The 23,477-nt window shown below is 43.2% G+C and overlaps 1 protein-coding gene across 2 annotated transcripts in view; it reads left to right on the forward strand.

Moving 5' to 3' along the window:
- LOC128697602 (uncharacterized protein DDB_G0283697-like) overlaps positions 1 to 19,617 on the forward strand; it is a 35,256-nt gene extending 15,639 nt beyond the window's left edge. Inside the window, exons 2-12 of one of the 2 annotated variants that reach the window (XM_070099731.1) lie at positions 1,367 to 1,446; positions 4,032 to 4,121; positions 7,444 to 7,523; positions 11,870 to 12,020; positions 12,788 to 12,914; positions 13,300 to 13,813; positions 15,927 to 16,114; positions 17,330 to 17,450; positions 18,271 to 18,390; positions 18,806 to 18,931; positions 19,133 to 19,617. In XM_070099731.1, coding sequence (XP_069955832.1) covers positions 1,368 to 1,446; positions 4,032 to 4,121; positions 7,444 to 7,523; positions 11,870 to 12,020; positions 12,788 to 12,914; positions 13,300 to 13,813; positions 15,927 to 16,114; positions 17,330 to 17,450; positions 18,271 to 18,390; positions 18,806 to 18,931; positions 19,133 to 19,246 — 1,710 coding nt within the window. In that variant the 5' untranslated portion in view covers position 1,367 and the 3' untranslated portion in view covers positions 19,247 to 19,617. The remainder of the gene's footprint in view (positions 1 to 1,366; positions 1,447 to 4,031; positions 4,122 to 7,443; positions 7,524 to 11,869; positions 12,021 to 12,787; positions 12,915 to 13,299; positions 13,814 to 15,926; positions 16,115 to 17,329; positions 17,451 to 18,270; positions 18,391 to 18,805; positions 18,932 to 19,132) is intronic. The other variant, XM_070099732.1, reaches the window with a different exon arrangement.
- Positions 19,618 to 23,477: the final 3,860 nt, after the last annotated feature.

The raw sequence follows: 23,477 nt of genomic DNA on the forward strand, positions 1-23,477 counted from the left end.
ACTTCACCTTACGAAACAGACAAAGCAAATGCGATAGTAATTATGTACAAGGTAGATTATAGTGGAAAAATGAACATGTTATTAGAAGACAGGGGAACTTACGTGCCCCTTAACAGAGGCACCAGCTTCAAGAGTTGCCCGTATGTCTCGCCCAGTCACAAAACACAAGCCAAGCGCACCCATCTGCCACTTATCCACAGTTCGTACCCACTTAGTGAGAGCGGAAGACAAGAACGCCTCTGGGAATCTCCGTCTGGAATCTTAAGTGTTTCCGCTGTAGGCTCCAGCTGATGAGGTAGGAAAGAGGTGACCTACATATGTCTGAGCAAGTCTTCTTTCACACTCCCGCCGCTACACCGTTACTCCCAATCATACATAATTAGCTTTCTTAGACACAGTGTATCTGCCGCGACTATTTTGAGAGCAGGAGAAAGAGGTTTTTGTTTTTATAACGTTGAGAAAGTTCTTCCCAGACAGTTTAGTATAACGCAGATAAATTGTTCTGCTTGTGCTTTGTTAATTAGGTTTTAAGCCTGGGTCTTAGTGACGTACTGACAGAAATACACACAGTGTTGAACAAACTTTTATTAAGAATGTTTCTCGTATAACTTGGCAGTCAGCTGTCAAACTACGCAACTCCCACCTTTATTTTTAAAACTTTCCCTGCATACATATTTTTAAAGTTAGGTTAATTATGGTAGGTTATACAAGTTTATTAAAAAAAAGTATATTTAACCATAAAGAAAAAAACAAGCACCATATGTCTGGCAGCGGGACGTCTCCGGGAACTTAGTAACGCTGAAATATGAACGTATATGGCGCATGGCTTGAGGATGTGTTTATCCATGAGATGTAGTGTGTTTCCAGGAAGCTGGTCTGACTGGCACGGGGCGGCAGTAGACGTGGTGTGTAGCGTTCCACAGTGTTTCTAGGTCAGCCAGTGAGCCAGGACGTTGATCCCGGACATGACTGGGGTTGTGTGAGGCTGGGGGATGACCAAGGTGGGACGGCAGGGGATGTGCCAAGGATGCGTAAGTGACCTCCTTCCCTACATACCAAGTTCGAGGCTAGGAGGTCCCTGACAGTGATCATATTCTAAGGCGGAGGACGGGCTGGCACTGACCGCTTTCTTGGCTTGTCAATGTGCCAACACTGCCGGAAACTTAAGAGAAAACATCAAGTGCGGAGAAAGTATTAAGTTTGGAGAAAGTATTAAGTTTGGAGAAAGTATTAAGTTTAGAACCTTTCACAGTAAGGTGATGGATTTTGTACATTGGTGTTGGAAGCCCAGGAGAACCTTCCTACTAGATACAGGTTGATGCTGGTAATGTATGATCGTGTAACGTCTCTAATGGTTTGTCCACAGGATGAGGTTATGGTGGGTCCTGTTAACGGGGCTCTTAACGGGCGTGGCGGGGCAGAGCCTGCAACAACAGACAGTCCAAGGTGAGTGCTACTTGCTGTTACTAGTTACTGTTGCTAGTTATTAGTTACCACTAACACCCTTACCACATCACCATCACCACCACATCAACGCTCACCTCCACTCTAGCAAATCATTCTACGATGATATCGCATCTTGCTTGATCTTTACCCATTTTGTCTGCAGATTAATAATTCTAACTTCTTATAGATTAACTAGCGACCTTCTTTGATTAAGTAGTGGCCTTCGTTGATTAACTAGCGACCTTCGTTGATTAACTAGCGACCTTCTTTGATTAAGTAGTGACCTTCGTTGATTAACTAGCGACCTTCGTTGATTAACTAGCGACCTTCTTTGATTAAGTAGTGACCTTCGTTGATTAACTAGCGACCTTCGTTGATTAACTAGCGACCTTCGTTGATTAACTAGCGACCTTCGTTGATTAACTAGCGACCTTCTTTGATTAACTAGCGACCTTCTTTGATTAACTAGCGATCTTCGTTGATTAACTAGCGACCTTCTTTGATTAACTAGCGACCTTCTTTGATTAACTAGCGACCTTCGTTGATTAACTAGCGACCTTCTTTGATTAACTAGTGACCTTCGTTGATCACCTAGCGACCTTCGTTAACCATTATGTGTTGAGGTCAACGAGGCTGACTCTAAACGACTACTACGACCTTCGTTGACTAAATATAAACACTTTAACCTCAAATAATAAATGCATTAACGCATCTTATTAACAAAAACATTAATGCACCATATTAACAAATGTATTTAAACATCTTAATACAGCAAGATACCAAACACGTTAAGAAACATCCTAAATTTGCTTGCAACATTTAAGACAGCTGTAGATAGGCACACGGAGATATTACAAATGACACCACTGCAACACTGCTGCAACACTGCTGCAACACCACTGCAACACTGCTGCAACACCACTGCAACACCACTGCAACACTGCTGCAACACTGGAGGTAACACCAGCTACAAACAAACGCCTTGAAAGATGCAAGATAAACAAAGACGGTTTTGTAGCTTTACCGAAAAAAGGGGAAACGAGAGACTATAATTTTTAATTGGTAAAGAAAAATCTCAAACTGGAGAGAATATATTTGTTCACCAGAGTCTGGAATGATGACAGTGACAACGGTGCTAAAACCAGTGTCTGGAATGATGACAGTGACAACGGTGCTAAAACCAGTGTCTGGAATGATGACAGTGACAACGGTGCTAAAACCAGTGTCTGGAATGATGACAGTGACAACGGTGCTAAAACCAGTGTCTGGAATGATGACAGCGACAACGGTGCTAAAACCAGTGTCTGGAATGATGACAGCGACAACGGTGCTAAAACCAGTGTCTGGAATGATGACAGTGACAACGGTGCTAAAACCAGTGTCTGGAATGATGACAGTGACAACGGTGCTAAAACCAGTGTCTGGAATGATCACAGTGACAACGGTACTAAAACCAGTGTCTGGAATGATGACAGCGACAACGGTGCTAAAACCAGTGTCTGGAATGATCACAGTGACAACGGTGCTAAAACTATCAGAAAGCTCAAAAATGAATACCTGGAGTTTACCTGGAGAGAGTTCCGGGGGTCAACGCCCCCGCGGCCCGGTCTGTGACCAGGCCTCCTCTTAGAGAAGATTGGACACCACGGGAATTATGTCTATTTATTTAATTACAAAACAGGTAATATTGCACACACGAAGATCTGGAGGAGAAATGTTCAGGACGTGCAAGATACCCAGAGGCCTCAAGAAGGTGGCAAGGTAAGACTGATAGAATGGGGAGGAGGAAGAAATAACACGGGGACGGTGAAGTTGTATAATGGAGTGTTTCACAAAGAATTTAGCTTAAAGAGGTAAACTTCACGCTGATGAAGCAACTACAGGTCAAGAGAGACACGGTCACGACGTACAAAATACTTATGAGTATTAACGAGTAGATAGGAAGGTCCGGAACAAACGGACACACCTAGATGAAGCACATGGGTGCTTCGAAGAACTTATGTGTGTAATGACTCAGTCTAGGAAAGAGAGAGAGAGAGAGAGAGAGAGAGAGAGAGAGAGAGAGAGACAGACAGACAGACAGAGAGAGACAGAGAGAGAGAGAGAGAGAGAGAGAGAGAGAGAGAGAGAGAGAGAGAGAGAGAGACAGACAGACAGACAGACAGACAGATAAACAGACAGACACGGAGAGAGTAAACCGTCAAATACGAGAGCTGAAGACACTATTGCTGGAACGTTAAGAGACGAATCTAGGAGCCGGAGCTCAACGTTTACTGACACAACTCTGTGTTTACACTTACACAGATACCAGTCCTCCAGTACACAGACAACATCACAATTAACACAGACACCAATCCTCCAGTACACAGATAACACCACAATTAACAGACACCAATCCTCCAGTACACAGACAACACCACAATTAACACAGACACCAATCCTCCAGTACACAGATAACACCACAATTAACAGACACCAGTCCTCCAGTACACAGACAACACCACAGTTAACACAGACACCAACACGAGAGTACAGACTCTACCTCTCCTCCAGGGATGGGAATACTGAAAAGTTTTGGTTTTCAGGGCCCAGAAGTAGCACGTCCACAGTGATACACCTAGTCAAGACCCCCTACCAGGAGGTGCTGAGTCGCAGGGCACACGAGGATCGTATGGGTACGCTCCCTCTCTTCCCTTTCCTGTCTCTGTCCTTTTATCCTCTCTCCCTGCATGCTCACACTGCCGTGGCCTCCCTCTGACCTCCCTGCAACATGATGGAATGTTGATGCAGAGAACATCGCCTGAGGATCTCGAAGGAGGTGTCTTTGAGAATCTGAGGTGGAGTAAATGTCGATCTAATTATGCTGTTTTGTGGCCGTGATTACGGTCTTTCTTGGGTAGCTTTGGTAAAAGGTTAATAATGGGTTGGACAATTATTTTCGTTAATGAGTTTGGGTGTGACAAGGACCTGCTAAGTGTGGGCCATTGGGTCTACTGCAGTGTTTGTCCTTTCTTAAGAAGCTCATTGCTAGCAATCCCTTCCTTAAATCACTTGTAAAAGCAACTGCTCAAGAAGAAATTTCTCGCCTAGCTGGTAGTAATAAGTTATCACAAGTTATATACACTGATGGATCTAAACAGGAGTCTTCTGGCAGGGCTGCATCTGCTCTTGTTGCCACCTCCATAGTTAAGAACCATAACGACTTTTTTTGAGTTTGGCATAAGGATTAACAACTGGGCGTCGACACTGCAAACCGAATTGTTTGCCATCTTGATGGCACTAAAGCTAACTTATGACACTGAGCTTGACTCTATCATCATTACTGACTATGTCATCACTGAAGGCTCTTGACTCATATAATGACTCCAACAACATGCTCATTGGAGAAGCCAGGTACAGATACTCAAAAATCCGGGATAAAGAAATTAATGTACAATTGCTATGGATCCCATCACACAGTGGATTACTGCTTACTCTCCCAGAAGGAGAATGTAGAATATAACTTTGGTATATCTGTGTCTAGCATTAGAAATAATATTAGGAGAGAAATAAATAATCAAAATGAATATTATAGGAATGTAGTTAGAAGTCTGAGTAGATCTATAACCCACTGTGATAACATGAACGTAGATAAGTTTGTCTATGGAGCAACTTGCAATGTGAACAGACTGACTGATGTTGTAGTGGCCAGGCTTAGGCTTGGTTACAAGTACTTCTGGCAGTTTGGGAGACACACAGATGATGATCAAACCAAATGTAAATTATGTGGTCAGGCGTATGGTCACTGTCTTGAACACTATGTGCTTAATTGTCCACTTATTGAGGAATATACAGATAGTATAATAACCTATGTGACATATCAAGGTATCTTAATGAAAATAAGATACCAGATATATTTAGCAAATTTCTTAAATTTGCTTGTAACAGGTAAGTGAACTGTAGATATAAAGCCAGATGTATTTCTGTTAACCCTTTTGGGGCCTGGTTCCCAGACCTTTTATGTATCCATATGCTCTTGCGCTACCGTCCATAGGATAGATATGGGATGAACAATACACTAGCCACTTCGGTGACAAAATCTAAAATCTAATCTATCACCACAATTAAAATCTAAACTAAAATCTAATTTATCACCACAACTAAAATCTAAACTAAAATCTAATTTATCACTTAACTCTTGGACATGACCTCCTTCACACTTCTCTCATCCCTCTCTCTTGCTCTCTCGCTTTTGATTTATGGAACTAGAGTTGCCACTTCAACTTTGCAGACATAGCTAAGCTATAATAACAAACACATAAATCCTTTTTCAGCTATGTGTATGGAGTGCTTCCTCCCATGGGCAGTGTTTACACCCAGGTTCTAGCTACCACCACCAGAGTGCAGCATGTGATGTTCCCGCGGCTCTCAGTGGGAAACTGCTCGCTAAATAATAAACAATATTGCAGCAGCGAGCCAAATCTACGGATACTTAAAATACACACACACACATACACAGAAACCGTAGCTGACGGAAAACTGGAAAAGGATGTGGTCTGTATACAGAAGACAGACCAGAGATATTAAATATTAAGAAGGGATGACTCACGAAATCGTAATGACACGATTGCAAACGCGACGTCTGGAGTTTTGAGACTCTCTGACCGCGGGTTCAAATCCCGCCCGTGGTATGGTTTATTAAGAAGGGATATTTGACACGTACTTTATCAAATGTTTTGGCGAAGATTGTACAGAATAAGGGTCTTAGAGCCACAAGCCACGCAGAAAGGATTATGAACCCGCACAGAAAGGATCATAAGCGCAAACAGAAAGGGTCATGAGCCCTCACAGAAAGGAACATGAGCGTTCTCGAAGTGAGCATGACTGTGGTTGAGGTGTTTGAGCCCGATCCTCACTCTAGAAATAATCATATCGTAATAAGAATTCCTGTGGAAAGAGGAGGAGGAAACGTCCACGTCATCCAGCGTCTGGCTCGACACTTGTCGAGACGCACCCGTCTGTGTTAGGTTAGGTAAGGTTTGCCAGGAAACAAGTATTTCCTGACGCGGGTCCTAAGTCATATGATGACCCACAATGGTCTGTGTAGTTCATGAAGCCGTTGTGAGATAAATGTTATAGTAACTGAGCGTCCTCCATGTAGGTCTATGTAATTCATGAAGCCGCTGTGGGGCAGATGTTACAGTAACTGTAGCGTGTAGAGCGTCCTCCATGTAGCAACCTCTGTCTTAGCATCTACCCGCTGGAGGGAAGTGCTCTCCATATGACAGTGATAATTTTATGTGCCAAGAAGACACATTAGAGTTACAACCGTTGGCTAATATTATGTATTTAACACAAAGTAGTTCCCACAGTTATACACAGCATGGGATGGATCGCTAACAAACACCATTATCGCCATATAATGAATCACCATTCATCGTTATACAGCACATTAGTTCATCCATCTTTACGTAGCACAATGGGGTTACAGAGACACATGCAAGGCCGTAATCAACATTAATTTTTGAAACAGATATTGATGATAATTGTATAATTGACTGTTTCAGTACTTTTTCTATCATTCCTACTACCATCCTCAACTACAACTAATTAAAAATATGCAAATACGACTGTATATATCTTGCAACATTGTCTACCATTTCTCTTCAGCATTACGCAATGGGTCGTGGGACTTGGGATAACTTGGGGAGAGGTTTAAATATTCAACATTCGTAATATCAGTTAACATAAGTGATGTAATACTGTGTCACGTGTGATTCTTGACGTTTTCTCAGTTGTTACGTAAAAGGACACATGTGCAAATATTGCGGCATTTTATTGTGGCAACATTTCTCTCTTCAGGAGCTTTGCCAAGCTTGATAAAGCTCCTGGAGAGCGAAACGTTGCCAAAATAAAATGTCACATTAGTTGCACTTGTGTCCTTTTACATAACACATTGTTGGTAATTCTACCAACATTATCACATTTTCTCAGCTAACGGAATGTTGGTGTCCACAGATGATGGTTCCCGCATTGAGAGCATCGACACCATGCATGAGGATGCCAGCCACAAGGTGTTTGAAGGCATCGAAGTCACGGTGAGTACACGAACACACCGTTCTCACGTCCTCCTACCATCCCCCCGTCATGCCCATCCCCCCCGTCATGCCCATCCCCCCCGTCATGCCCATCCCCCCTCACGTCCCCCTCCTCACAGCATGATTATTACTGGACGGAGGTAAATAGAACAAAACCGACAGGTGGAGGAAAAAAAGATATATAGTTACAGAGAAGAACTTTAACCAGACGTTTCGCCTATGGAACAATCTTCTTCAGATGACCGAAGAAGCCTGATGCCACAGGCGTAATGTTTCAACAAAAATTCCGCTCTGCAGTTGAGTATTCTTCCCCATTATTGTTGCATTCTCGCTGCCACACCCATCACTATCAACACACTCATATACCCATCACCATCACTACACGTTCACCTATTTCAAGCATCACCTTCGCTGCACTATCGCACTCATTACCACTATTCGTTCTATTCGCACTAATCGTTCACTATCACACTCAGCATCACCACACTATCACACAACCATTGCTTCTCCATTCACTAGACTGGTGACACCGACACTAAGAAGTCACCTGTTCCTCTTACAACCACCTAATTACATGTTGATAAATTAGACACATGTGCAACTCTTGGGTATCTTTATTGAGGAAACGTTTCGTCACACAGTGGCTTCATCAGTCCATACGTAGGAGAAACTTGAAGAACAGGAGGAGAATGAGGTAATCAGTCCCTCAACGTTTCCTCAATAAAGATACCCAAGAGTTGCACATGTGTCTAATTTATCAACATGTCGGTTCTCTGAACCATTCATCTACAAACCTGTCAGACACTGCAACTTCTTGGGATCTTAATACTTAGGAATTCTTCGCTTGCCTAATTCTTGGGCACGACCTACTTCCACATTGAACAAATGTGACACGACCTATGACTGCTACACCTCTCCTGCCATACGGTTTATAAGCTGCTTCTCCGCTGATATGCCGTATTCTATTCAAGATTGATGGACTGAACACATCGACTCAAGGTTGAGGGACTGATTACCTCATTCTCCTCCTGTTCTTCAAGTTTCTCCTACGTATGGACTGATGAAGCCACTGTGTGGCGAAACGTTTCCTCAATAAAGATACCCAAGAGTTGCACATGTGTCTAATTTATCAACATGTCGGTTCTCTGAACCATTCATCTACAAACCTAATTACATACCATCCAAACCTTCCACCTCACTAGCCTTACTAGTAATATATGTTCTAGGCATACTTACGTTGTCCGTTATAGAAACTTGTCAACCCCATGACAATAACCCCGGTTATTACCAACATATCCACCCCATAACAACCCCAGTTATTACCAACATATCCACCGCATAAGAACCCCAGTTATTACCAACATATCCACCCCATAAGAACCCCAGTTATTACCAACATATCCACCCCATAAGAACCCCAGTTATTACCAACATATCCACCCCATAACAACCCCAGTTATTACCAACATATCCACCCCATAACAACCCCAGTTATTACCAACATATCCACCCCATAAGAACCCCAGTTATTACCAACATATCCACCCCATAAGAACCCCAGTTATTACCAACATATCCACCCCATAAGAACCCCAGTTATTACCAACATATCCACCCCATAACAACCCCAGTTATTACCAACATATCCACCCCATAACAACCCCAGTTATTACCAACATATCCACCCCATAACAACCCCAGTTATTACCAACATATCCACCCCATAAGAACCCCAGTTATTACCAACATATCCACCCCATAACAACCCCAGTTATTACCAACATATCCACCCCATAACAACCCCAGTTATTACCAACATATCCACCCCATAACAACCCCAGTTATTACCAACATATCCACCCCATAAGAACCCCAGTTATTACCAACATATCCACCCCATAATAACCCCAGTTATTACCAACATATCCACCCCATAAGAACCCCAGTTATTACCAACATATCCACCCCATAAGAACCCCAGTTATTACCAACATATCCACCCCATAACAACCCCAGTTATTACCAACATATCCACCCCATAACAACCCCAGTTATTACCAACATATCCACCCCATAACAACCCCAGTTATTACCAACATATCCACCCCATAACAACCCCAGTTATATAGTCAAGACGTGGTAAGTATCCCATCTCAGATAGTGGTGAACAACTGAGACATCTTTAGCATGACATCTGTATCAAGTGACCTTGTGCTATCAAGTGACCTTGTGCTATCAAGTGACCTTGTATTGTCAAGTGACCTTGTGCTATCAAGTGACCTTGTGTTGTCAAGTGACCTTGTGCTATCAAGTGACCTTGTGCTATCAAGTGACCTTGTATTGTCAAGTGACCTTGCGCTATCAATTGACCTTGTGCTGTCAAGTGACCTTGTGTTATCAAGTGACCTTGTATTGTCAAGTGACCTTGTGCTATCAATTGACCTTGTGCTGTCAAGTGACCTTGTGCTATCAAGTGACCTTGTGCTATCAATTGACCTTGTGCTGGCAAGTGACCTCGTGTTGTCAAGTGACCTTGTGCTGTCAAGTGACCTTATTTAATCAAGTGACCTTGTGCTATCAATTGACCTTGTGCTGGCAAGTGACCTCGTGTTGTCAAGTGACCTTGTGCTGTCAAGTGACCTTATTTAATCAAGTGACCTTGTGCTATCAAGTGACCTTGTGCTATCAAGTGACCTTGTATTGTCAAGTGACCTTGTGTTGTCAAGTGACCTTGTGCTATCAAGTGACCTTGTGCTATCAAGTGACCTTGTATTGTCAAGTGACCTTGTGCTATCAATTGACCTTGTGCTGTCAAGTGACCTTGTGCTATCAAGTGACCTTGTATTGTCAAGTGACCTTGTGCTATCAATTGACCTTGTGCTGTCAAGTGACCTTGTGCTATCAAGTGACCTTTTGCTATCAATTGACCTTGTGCTGGCAAGTGACCTCGTGTTGTCAAGTGACCTTGTGCTGTCAAGTGACCTTATTTAATCAAGTGACCTTGTGCTATCAAGTGACCTTGTGCTATCAAGTGACCTTGTGCTATCAAGTGACCTTGTGTTGTCAAGTGACCTTGTGTTGTCAAGTGACCTTGTGCTGTCAAGTGACCTTGTGCTATCAATTGACCTTGTGCTATCAAGTGACCTTGTGTTGTCAAGTGACCTTGTGCTGTCAAGTGACCTTGTGTTGTCAAGTGACCTTGTGCTATCAAGTGACCTTGTGCTATCAAGTGACCTTGTGCTATCAAGTGACCTTGTGTTTTCAAGTGACCCTGTGCTGTCAAGTGACCTTGTGCTATCAATTGACCTTGTGCTGTCAAGTGACCTTGTGTTGTCAAGTGACCTTGTGCTATCAAGTGACCTTGTGCTATCAAGTGACCTTGTGCTGTCAAGTGACCTTGTGCTGTCAAGTGACCTTGTGCCGTCAAGTGACCTTGTGCTGTCAAGTGACCTTGTGCTGTCAAGTGACATTGTGCTGTCAAGTGACCTTGTGCCGTCAAATGACCTTGTGCTGCCAAGTGACCTTGTGCTGTCAAGTGACCTTGTGCTGTCAAGTGACCTTGTGCCGTCAAGTGACCTTGTGCTGTCAAGTGACCTTGTGCCGTCAAGTGACCTTGTGCTGTCAAGTGACCTTGTGCCGTCAAGTGACCTCGTGCTGTCAAGTGACCTTGTGCCGTCAAGTGACCTTGTGCTGTCAAGTGACCTTGTGCTGTCAAGTGACCTCGTGCTGTCAAGGACACAGCAAATCGATGATAAATTTTTTTTTATGGAACTATTGCATAAATTTTGAAGGAAGATGGCAGTGAGTGACTCAGCGAGTCATCATGTGGTCGCCACTCACCTTAACATATTATAATTAATGAATATAAACACGGGTAGATGACACTCAAATCTCCCACTGCAAATGTTTACATGAGTGTGGTGCCGATGTTTAGGTGTCCTTATGTTTGTGGGGCTAATGCTGAAATATGTGCTTATTTGTGGTTCCAGAGGTCGAGTCTCAGCTCCTGGCTCTGCTTCTTCGCTGGTCGCTACTAGGTCCACTCTTTCCCAGCTTTAGGAGCTTTACCGAATATCTTAAAGCTGTCTGAATGTGTGTGTGTGTGTGTGTGTGTGTGTGTGTGTGTGTGTGTGTGTGTACTCACCTAGTTGAGGTTGCGGGGGTCGAGTCCGAGCTCCTGTGTGTGTGTGTGTGTGTGTATGTGTGTGTATGTGTGTGTGTGTGTGAGAGAGAGAGAGAAAGAGAGAGAGAGCAATGTCTACCACTGAAAGTGTCAAGTGCCCAGTATCTATCACTGAGGATAGGATATTGGAGTCATACGTTAAGCAGGAATTGTTTATCAACAGGAAGAAGCAAAGGAGGAGAACAACAACACAGAGATGCCGTGGTGGCAGGCATCAGACTCCACCAATAAAGAAGAAATGAACATGACCGTGGTGGAGGCTGCACTTGCTCAACCTCATAATAATACTGACCCGGTGGATGAGGCACTCCAAGGTAAGTGTTTCCCCGTCGATACTCCAAACTTCCTTTATCGCTTCCCCGTCAATATGTAATAACAGTCATACGCACATAACCCGCACATAGGAGAGAGAGAGAGAGAGAGAGAGAGAGAGAGAGAGAGAGAGAGAGAGAGAGAGAGAGAGAGAGAGAGAGAGAGAGAGAGAGAGAGAGAGAATCTTACAACGACGTTTCGTCCTACTTGGACCATTTACAAAGTCACCATTAACAAAGTCACCATTAACAAAGTCACCATTAACAAAGTCACCATTTAGAAAGTCACCATTAACAAAGCCACCATTTACAAAGTCGCCATTTACAAAGTCACCATTTACAAAGTCACATTAACAAAGTCACCATTTACAAAGTCACCATTAACAAAGTCACCATTAACAAAGTCACCATTAACAAAGTCACCATTTACAAAGTCATCATTAACAAAGTCACCATTTACAAAGTCTCAAGGACCCAATAGAAATAAATTACTGATTTTTTTTTTGGGGGGGGAGGTTATCGTAGGTAATCTACACATATGCTGCTATGTATGATAATGTATGTAACTATATTTATGTATACCTGTACCTAAATAAACTTACTAACACATTATGACTTAATAAATGGTCCAAGTCGGAGCAAAACGTCGTGGTGAGTTTCTCTCTGCTATGTGCGGGTTAATTTGCGTCTTGTTCCAGTCACGGTATTGTGTCTTTCTATTCTTCAACAACAAAAATAATAGTAATAATAACATTAATCATCGCCGACAGAGAGGCCGCTGACGAAGAAGGAATTGAGAGCCACTCAGAAGTACAACAACGCTGCTGACGTAGTGCTGAAGACGCTGGCTAAGGCCATGAAGAAGGTGGAGCCTTTCCCTGTCAGTCTGCAGGAGGCGTGAGTCACCTTGCCCTTCCTATACACATAGGCGCAGTTTTTTTTTTTTTTTTGAAGTAGGCCTAATATCACTCGTGAGAGGTTAGACACGTTAAATGACTTTAATGGCAACCAAAAGATACTAAATTACCTAATAAATAATAATAATAATAATAATAATAATAATAATAATAATAATAATAATAAGCTTTTATTGGGACAACTTTTCGCTATGTGTACAGCTGTATCAAGTATTGATAAAGCTCCCCGGATGGCGAAACGTCGCAATGAAAGCTGCCACTCTGCAACGGGAGTCTTAACTTCCGTAGTGGCATGCAACATGGCGTCTCAGTCATTACTTTTGTTGCAACAAGACGCAGTTTCAATCCTTTCTTTCTTGCATCAGGACGTTGCAAAATCTGAGAGAGCTGGACGAGGCTCCTTCAAGCCAGACAAACCCACAACCCGAAGAGGAAACCCAGAAGGAGAAGAGAAGGAGGAAGAAGAACAAGAAAAGAAGAGGCAACAACAAGGGGGGGAAATCCGACTTGGCAGAATCGGAGAACAACCAGAAGAACAAGAACCAGGAGGGCGAAGAGGTAGAGGAGCCAGTCAGGAGACGAAAGAAGAACAAGAAGAATAAGAATAAAAACAAGAACAGGAACAAGAATAAGGACAAGGACACCACGGACGAAGACGAGGCGGTGGAAGAAGGAGGTGGTGACACGAGTGCTTTAAGTGTGGAGGGAGGGAAGAGAGAAAAACAACACGGGAAGGGCAAGAACAAGAACAAACGTAACAAGAATAAGAGGAAGAAGAACAGGAAGAACAAGAAGAAGAACAAGGGCGTCGCAGCCTCTACAAGAGATGCTAAGGCTCTGGGAGACTACGAGCAAGAGGATCCTGAAGCATATACCGAGGTAAGACTCACACCACAGTGGAGACCATTACTGTTGACCTGTCTACCTATACACCCAGCTACCTACCTGCCTACACACACACCTACCTACCTGCCTACACACACACCTACCTACCTGCCTACACACACACCTACCTACCTGCCTACACACACACCTATCTACCTGCCTACACACACACCTATCTACCTGCCTACACACACACCTACCTACCTGCCTACACACACACCTATCTACCTGCCTACACACACACCTACCTACGTGCCTACATACACACCTACCTACCTGCCTACACACACACCTGCCTACCTGCCTACACACACAGACCTACCTACCTGCCTACCCACCCATCTACCTACCTGTCTACACACCCACATACCTACCTGCCTACACACACACCTACCTACCTGCCCACCCACCCACCTACCTACCTGCCTACACACCCACCCACCTACCTACCTGCCTACACACACACACGTACCTATCTGCCTAAACACACACACACCTACCTACCTGCCTACACACCCACCTACCTACCTACCTACCTACCTACCTGCCTACACACCCACCTACCTACCTGCCTACACACACACACCTACCTACCTACCTATACACCAATATACCTTCTTACCTACACATCTACCTACCTACTTGCCTACACACCTACCCACCTGCCTGCCTACCTACCTACCTACCTACACCTCTACCTACCTACCTACTTACCTACGAATTACATTCATTATTAAAATGTTTGTACTAACAGGGAATATCAGACATAAAACAGTCTATCACAGGGAATATCAGTCATAAAACAATCTATCACAGGGAATATCAGACATAAAACAGTCTATCACAGGGAATATCAGTCATAAAACAATCTATCACAGGGAATATCAGACATAAAACAATCTATCACAGGGAATATCAGACATAAAACAATCTATCACAGGGAATATCAGACATAAAACAATCTATCACAGGGAATATCAGACATAAAACAATCTATCACAGGGAATATCAGACATAAAACAATCTATCACAGGGAATATCAGACATAAAACAATCTATCACAGGGAATATCAGACATAAAACAATCTATCACAGGGAATATCAGACATAAAACAATCTATCACAGGGAATATCAGACATAAAACAATCTATCACAGGGAATATCAGACATAAAACAATCTATCACAGGGAATATCAGACATAAAACAATCTATCACAGGGAATATCAGACATAAAACAATCTATCACAGGGAATATCAGACATAAAACAATCTATCACAGGGAATATCAGACATAAAACAATCTATCACAGGGAATATCAGACATAAAACAGTCTATCACAAGGAATATTAGACATAAAACAATCTATCACAGGGAATATCAGACATAAAACAGTCTATCACAGGGAATATTAGACATAAAACAATCTATCACAGGGAATATCAGACATAAAACAATCTATCACAGGGAATATCAGACATAAAACAGTCTATCACAGGGAATATCAGACATAAAACAGTCTATCACAGGGAATATCAGTCATAAAACAATCTATCACAGGGAATATCAGACATAAAACAGTCTATCATGAAATAAGAACACTTATCACAAAGCAAGAGCATTCATCACACAGTAAGAGCATTCATCACACAGTAAGAGCATTCATCACACAGTAAGAGCATTCATCACACAGTAAGATCATTCATCACACAGTAAGAGCATTCATCACACAGTAAGAGCATTCATCACACAGTAAGAGCATTCATCACACAGTAAGAGCATTCATCACACAGTAAGAGCATTCATCACACAGTAAGAGCATTCGTCACACAGTAAGGGCATTCATCACACAGTAAGAGCATTCATCACACAGTAAGAGCATTCGTCACACAGTATGAGCATTCATCACACAGTAAGAGCATTCATCACAAAGTAAGAGCATTCATCACACAGTAAAAGCATTCATCACACAGTAAGAGCATTCATCACACAGTAAGAGCATTCATCACAAAGTAAGAGCATTTTTTGAAGAATAAGATTGTTTTTCCCTGGCCAGAGGACCATTTAGGACAGCGTAAAGAGCACTGGATTTCTTGACGTCTTTCAGGAGGTGGAGGACGTGGAGGGACGCAGGAAGGGCGGTCGCCCGGCAAACAAGAAGAACGGAAAGGGAAAGAAGGGGAAGAGAGGCAAGAAGAACAAGAAGAAGAACAAGAAGAACAGGAAGAACAAGAAGAACAAGGGGAAACACAGCGGCTCCAAGAGCCGCTCAGAGTCGCTGGATCTCGAGGAGAAGTGAGTAGTGACGCAGTTAGTGACTTTCCTTGTGAATATGCATCTCTAGGTGAATATATACACCTGGAAATGCATCTCTAGGTGAATACATACATGGAAATGCACCTCTAGGCGAATATTTACACCTGGAAATGCATCTGTAGGGGAATATACACCTGGAAATGCATCTCTAGGTGAATACACACATGGAAATGCACCTCTAGGTGAATATATACACCTGGAAATGCATCTCTAGGTGAATACACACATAGAAATGCACCTCTAGGTGAATATTTACACCTGGAAATGCATCTGTAGGGGAATATACACCTGGAAATGCAACTTTAGGTGAAAATATACACCTGAAAATGCACTCTAGGCGAATGTACACGTACTGATGCATCTCTAGGTGAATATATACACCTGAAAATGCATCTCTAGGTGAATATATACACCTGAAACTGCACCTCTAGGTGAATATACACCTAGAAGTGCATCACTAAGTGTATACACACCTCTACGGTGCATTACTAAGTATATACACACCTCTAAGTTGCATCACTAAGTGTATACACATCTGTGTATATACACTTAATATACACTAAGAGGTGCACCTCTCGCTGTATAAACTCAAGAGGTACACTCGTGGGTGTATACCCTCAGTGAAGAGGCGGGGCCAGGAGCTGAGTCTCGACCCCTGTAACCACAATTAGGTGAGTATCTTTCTCAGGGATAACTATCACATTATTGCTGCCCATGTGTTATACATGTGTCTTATTCATCTTGTCCATATGGGATGTCATTAATAATATAAATGAAGATATTATGCAAAGTGAATGCGATAAATATTTATAAGTTCTAATTAGCAGAAATTTGTAGCCAAGCCAATAAGGTTCTTGGCTTCATATCGAGAACTATAACGTCTTGATGGGATCAGAGATGCACCTCTGAACCCATCTTATTTGTGAGAGTAGGAACCAAGGTTACAGCAACATAATTTGTAATATTTTACAATTAAGAATAAAACTAAGTATGCCCGAAATGCCTAGCCATGCTAAGCGTTCTAGTGGTACACTCTGTAATCACAATTTTACTACATGTAAACCAAACAATAACCAAATTTCTGTAAACTCAGCATTGTAATCCTTATAGAGAATAAACTTTTGAATTTGAATTTGAATTTGAAGAAGGTAAGTGTACAGAGGCACTAACACCTTACTGTGCTCCCTCCCTCAGTACTGGTCCAGTCCTGCCCACTCAAGACGAGATGGAGACGAGCAATGCTAGACTTACAGGCTTCAGCAACCTTGCCCGCAGCCAGGATGTCAGTGTCGACCTGTCCGGCAATCAACCTCAGGTAGATCAGAGTAACAGTAACTGGAATATTATTACGACATAGTGACAAGTAGATTTAGTAACGTAGTAACATTAGGACTGAAGCCAGTTTTACCACTGTAATTAGTTAAATATTAGCCGGTATTCTCCCGGCCCGGGCCTTTTCCAAGTGGTGGCCCGGCCTTGGCTCCCTCTTTAGGAAGTGTCTGAGACCTAAGTCTCCCATGGGAGGAGGCACAAGTACCTCCTCATCTTTGGGACCAACTGTCCCCAGGCCTAGCCACAAGCTAGGCCTCTCTGGTCTGCCATCCCCACCCCAAGGAGGCTAATGGGAATGACAGTCTTATGAGCTAAAGGCTCGGGCTCAGGCACCTACCCTACCCTAGAAGGGCTGGGCATGGTGTCGATTACTACTGTAATAATTGTTACATCGTCTTACCCATGTTTACCAGATATAAATAAAAACTGGCTTTATGTTATGCTAAAAATAATTGTTCCTGCTAATAATTCAAATTATTATTCTTATTAGAGAGACAAATGTTTACCTAAAACTTACTACGTAGAATAGTAGTATCCACGATTTATTGTTACTACTACTATCGCTATTATTACTACCTCCATCACTGCTAGTACTGCAATTGTTATTACCACTACTCCTTCCCTTATTTATTATTACTACTTCTAATACTACTCCTACAACTACTACTGCTACCTACTGTAGTACTAATCAATTTATCTTTCCTTTCCCTGCTCTCAACACAAACCCATCAAACGTACCTTCCATGACCTCTCTGCCTACCTTACTCTTCACTTGCTGACTGTCACGTCTTTGTCTGATGCAGTTCGAGGCGACTTTTACAGTGGGTCCTCTGAAAGTGGAGATGGCAGACAAGGCTAGAGACCTCACCAAGACCCAGGTCGCCATCATCCTCAGTGCACGGGCGTTGTTCAAAGCCAAGAATGTAAGTGACTTGCTCTCTTGTTCATTTACTCGTGAGAGAAAATCTGACGTGGGTATAGGCTCTGGTGGCCTGGTGGTTAACGCTCTCGCTTCACACGGCGAGGGCCTGGCTGGGTTCGATTCCCAGCCAGAGTAGAAACATTGGGCGTGTTTCTTTCCACCTGTTGTCTATGTTCCCCATCAGTAAAATGGGTACCTGGGTGTTAGTCGACTGGTGTGGGTCGCATCCTGGGACACTGACCTAATTTGCCCGACATGCGGAGCATAAGTAGTAGATGTCATTGTTGTCAGCTAGGACTGTATACCTTGTACATGTACTTGTAGTAAATAAAGATATGATGACACATCTACTGGGTAACTGAGAGAGCACCTACCCCTGGCACTGATGTACCTCTCTCTCCCTCTCCCCAAAAAAGGTTCGTTCCCGGGACAAGCTCAAACTTCTGAGTATGGAGATGATGGACATGACACACGACACCGTCAGTGTGTCCCGCTCTGACCTCATCTTCGAGTCGGAAATGGTCTCTACGGTGCAGGATCAGGTCTGTATATACATCTTCAGGGTTCTTTTACGGGTTAATATTTGTTTTATAGGTGTTATCCTGTGCAGGGAAACGGAAGGTACCTCCAGATCTTTGAATTAAGTGGTCTTCAACTGAAGCCAGGTAGTAGTCAGTGCTCTTAAGAAATTTTAAGGTAAAATCCATTAAATAGATGAACTAACAAGTATGTCCTTCACGCAGGTCGTCCAGGCTGTCGATGTACCCCGCATTGGCCGCATACTGGCCCATGAGCTGGAGACCATCTTTAATGAGGAAGATATTCTCCAAAACCTGGAAGAAAAATTCAAAAACTAACTCAAACCTCAAAGAAACCAAAATTCATTTTTCAAAGAAAACGTTAAAGAACTCACTATCAAAGAAAACTATAATTTATGAAAGACAGACTTTTACATTTCTCGTTCCATTCTCTAGGAACCCTACACGTCTTGTGCTGAATATGTTTAATGTGTCTCTGCATTCTAACCCTCTCAGGTTGTACAGACTGATCTTGTGTATATCGTGCCCAAGGAGCCAAGTTGGCCAAACAAACCCAGTTGTATTAATAGATTTATTCGTACAAATAATCTCTAATGGTAAATTAATACGCTGTACCAGTGATAAATGGTGCACCGAGACTATATACCCTGACCTAACTGTGTTAACTTTAAGTGTTGTTATTTAGCTTTCCTCTCTTACAAAAAAATATTAACATACTCGGCTTGTTTCGCAAATCGATCGTTGCCGATCTAAGTCGGCAAGTGAGGCTTGTGAAGTACGATATGTATGCACCACTTGTGCCCCACTGAAACACTGTGTTTCAAGGAATGAATTATTGGTATGAGTGTTTTACTAGCGTCTGCCATATCTCATGCCATCTATCTGGTGACCAACCCAGGTACAACTTCACGCACATTAAAGAACATGAGAATAAGTAAGTTTTTTTAGGTACACATGAATACAGTTACACAAATTATTATATATAGTAACATATGTGTAAATTACCTAGGATAACCCAAAAATAAAGTCAAAGTGACTTATTTCCATTGTGGGGGAATGATGGAACGCTGCAGCAGGCCTTGTGGTCTTAGCTGCGCTTATCCAAGTCATACCCACTCATATTTTCCTAGTGTCTTCTTATTCTCTGGCTCTTAACACCACCTTCATGTAGATAATGCTAACATAGCACCAACTTACACTATATATATATATATATATATATATATATATATATATATATATATATATATATATATATTGTATGTATATATAGATATACATACATACAGAGTCTTGATACATAGACCCCCCCCCCTATTTTATTCCAGCAGGCAGAACTTCACCTCAGCTTGCCACATAATTAACCCCGTGTAAATAGTATGATAAAACCCCATTATCATGTGTACCTTTAATATTTATTGTATATTTATTTAAGTATGTGTGAAAGAAAACCTTAGTATTTACGGGCAATTAAATATTACGATATTTAAATATATGGAGAGTTTGATTTATCCCTGAGGAGAGAAATCACATTGGTAGTGATTGCAAATGTGAGGATCGACACCATGCCTAACCCTTCTAGGGTAGGGTAGGTGCCTGAGCCCGAGCCTTTACCTCATAAGACTGTCATTCCCATTTGCCCCCTTGGGGCGGGGATGGTAGACCAGAGAGGCCTAGCTTGTGGCTAGGCCTGGGGACAGTTGGTCCCAAAGATGAGGAGGTACTTGTGCCTCCTCCCATGGGAGACTTAGGTCTCAGACACTCCCTAAAGAGGGAGCCAAGGCCGGGCCACCACTTGGAAAGGGCCCGGGCCGGGAGAATACCGGCTAATATTTAACTAACTAACTAACAAATGTGAGGAAAATACCGTAGTAGAAGGAACAGAGAAATGAAATACTACTCGAGTGATTTTCTGGACTGTAATATATATCTTCAGGTGTTCGGAGTTAGGGATACCTCTTCTGAAGACAGGTGTACTCATCTAATTGCACTCACATTATTGCGATTGCAGGGGGTCGAGTCTCATCTCTAAGCCTCTACTGGGTTCACTTTCATGGCTGCATGAGTCATGTAATACCTATTCTTCAAGCTGTGTATGGATTCTGTCTCTACCACTTTACTCTGTTGTTGTTCCACTTCCCAACCACTTAAGGGTTAAAGAAGCATTTATCATCCCTGTGACCGATGTATCTGTGTTTTTAACCTCCAGCTGTAACCTGGTGTACCTAACACCTGCCTCGCAAACATGCTCTCCATGTCTACCCTGTCAATTCCTCTCGGTATTTTGTACATCATAAACATGTAACCTCTGGACCTTCTGTTCTCTAGTGCCGTCAGGTTCAGCTCCTCATAGTTTAGATCACTCAGCTCTGGGACTAGTTTCGTTGCAAACCTTTGCACATTTTCCAGCTTCTTTACATACTTGACTGCCACCCACACCATGGGTATGTATGTGGTGACTACCACCCACACCATGGGTATGTATGTGGTGACTACCACCCACACCATGGGTATGTATGTGGTGACTACCACCCACACCATGGGTATGTATGTGGTGACTACCACCCACACCATGGGTATGTATGTGGTGACTACCACCCACACCATGGGTATGTATGTGGTGACTACCACCCACACCATGGGTATGTATGTGGTGACTACCACCCACACCATGGGTATGTATGTGGTGACTACCACCCACACCATGGGTATGTATGTGGTGACTACCACCCACACCATGGGTATGTATGTGGTGACAACCACCCACACCATGGGTATGTATGTGGTGACTACCACCCACACCATGGGTATGTATGTGGTGACTACCACCCACACCATGGGTATGTATGTGGTGACTACCACCCACACCATGGGTATGTATGTGGTGACTACCACCCACACCATGGGTATGTATGTGGTGACTACCACCCACACCATGGGTATGTATGTGGTGACTACCACCCACACCATGGGTATGTATGTGGTGACTACCACCCACACCATGGGTATGTATGTGGTGACTACCACCCACACCATGGGTATGTATGTGGTGACTACCACCCACACCATGGGTATGTATGTGGTGACTACCACCCACACCATGGGTATGTATGTGGTGACTACCACCCACACCATGGGTATGTATGTGGTGACAACCACCCACACCATGGGTATGTATGTGGTGACTACCACCCACACCATGGGTATATATGTGGTGACAACCACCCACACCATGGGTATGTATGTGGTGACTACCACCCACACCATGGGTATGTATGTGGTGACTACCACCCACACCATGGGTATGTATGTGGTGACTACCACCCACACCATGGGTATGTATGTGGTGACTACCACCCACACCATGGGTATGTATGTGGTGACTACCACCCACACCATGGGTATGTATGTGGTGACTACCACCCACACCATGGGTATGTATGTGGTGACTACCACCCACACCATGGGTATGTATGTGGTGACTACCACCCACACCATGGGTATGTATGTGGTGACTACCACCCATACCATGGGTATGTATGTGGTGACTACCACCCAGACCATGGGTATGTATGTGGTGACTACCACCCATACCATGGGTATGTATGTGGTGACTACCACCCACACCATGGGTATGTATGTGGTGACTACCACCCACACCATGGGTATGTATGTGGTGACTACCACCCACACCATGGGTATGTATGTGGTGACTACCACCCACACCATGGGTATGTATGTGGTGACTACCACCCACACCATGGGTATGTATGTGGTGACTACCACCCACACCATGGGTATGTATGTGGTGACTACCACCCACACCATGGGTATGTATGTGGTGACTACCACCCACACGTAATATAGATAATAAATTACTACCTATTGCAACACTTCCTCCCTTCATCACTTTTCCAGATAAATCCACCAAAAATCCACTTCTGGTGTAGACGGGGACGGTGGTGTTGAGAGACGGCACTTCCCAAGTGATAGTAACTCCAGTTCCGCTAAAGCGAAATTTTTGAAGTTGTCGTAGCTGATAAATCGTGCTGAAGTCGCCCAGCTCAGGCTGATAGTTCAGTACTATATATGTGACTCATAAGAACATAAGAAGGAGCACTGCAGAAGGCCTACTAGCCCATGCTAGGCAAGTCCAAGTCACCTACTGGCCCAGGCCAGTCAGATCCAACTCGCCCACCCACACCCATATTTTTAAAACTACACAAAGTTTTAGCTTCAATAACGCTACTCGGGAGTTTGTTTCACTCATCCACAACTATATTACGTACTTTCCTATATCCTCTCTAAATCTAAAGTTTTCAAACTTAAACCCATCGCTGCGCTTCCTGTTTTGGCTAGATATTTTCAGCACGTTATTTACCAGGTGTCTGGTGGAACTTGACGGGGAACACACCTACCGTGGAAGATTAAGATAAGATTTCGTTCGGATTTTTAACCCCGGAGGGTTAGCCACCCAGGATAACCCAAGAAAGTCAGTTCGTCATCGAGGACTGTCTAACTTATTTCCATTGGGGTCCTTAATCTTGTC

This window comes from Cherax quadricarinatus, chromosome 68 (genome assembly GCF_038502225.1).
Source record: "Cherax quadricarinatus isolate ZL_2023a chromosome 68, ASM3850222v1, whole genome shotgun sequence".
Lineage (NCBI taxonomy): Eukaryota > Metazoa > Arthropoda > Malacostraca > Decapoda > Parastacidae > Cherax > Cherax quadricarinatus.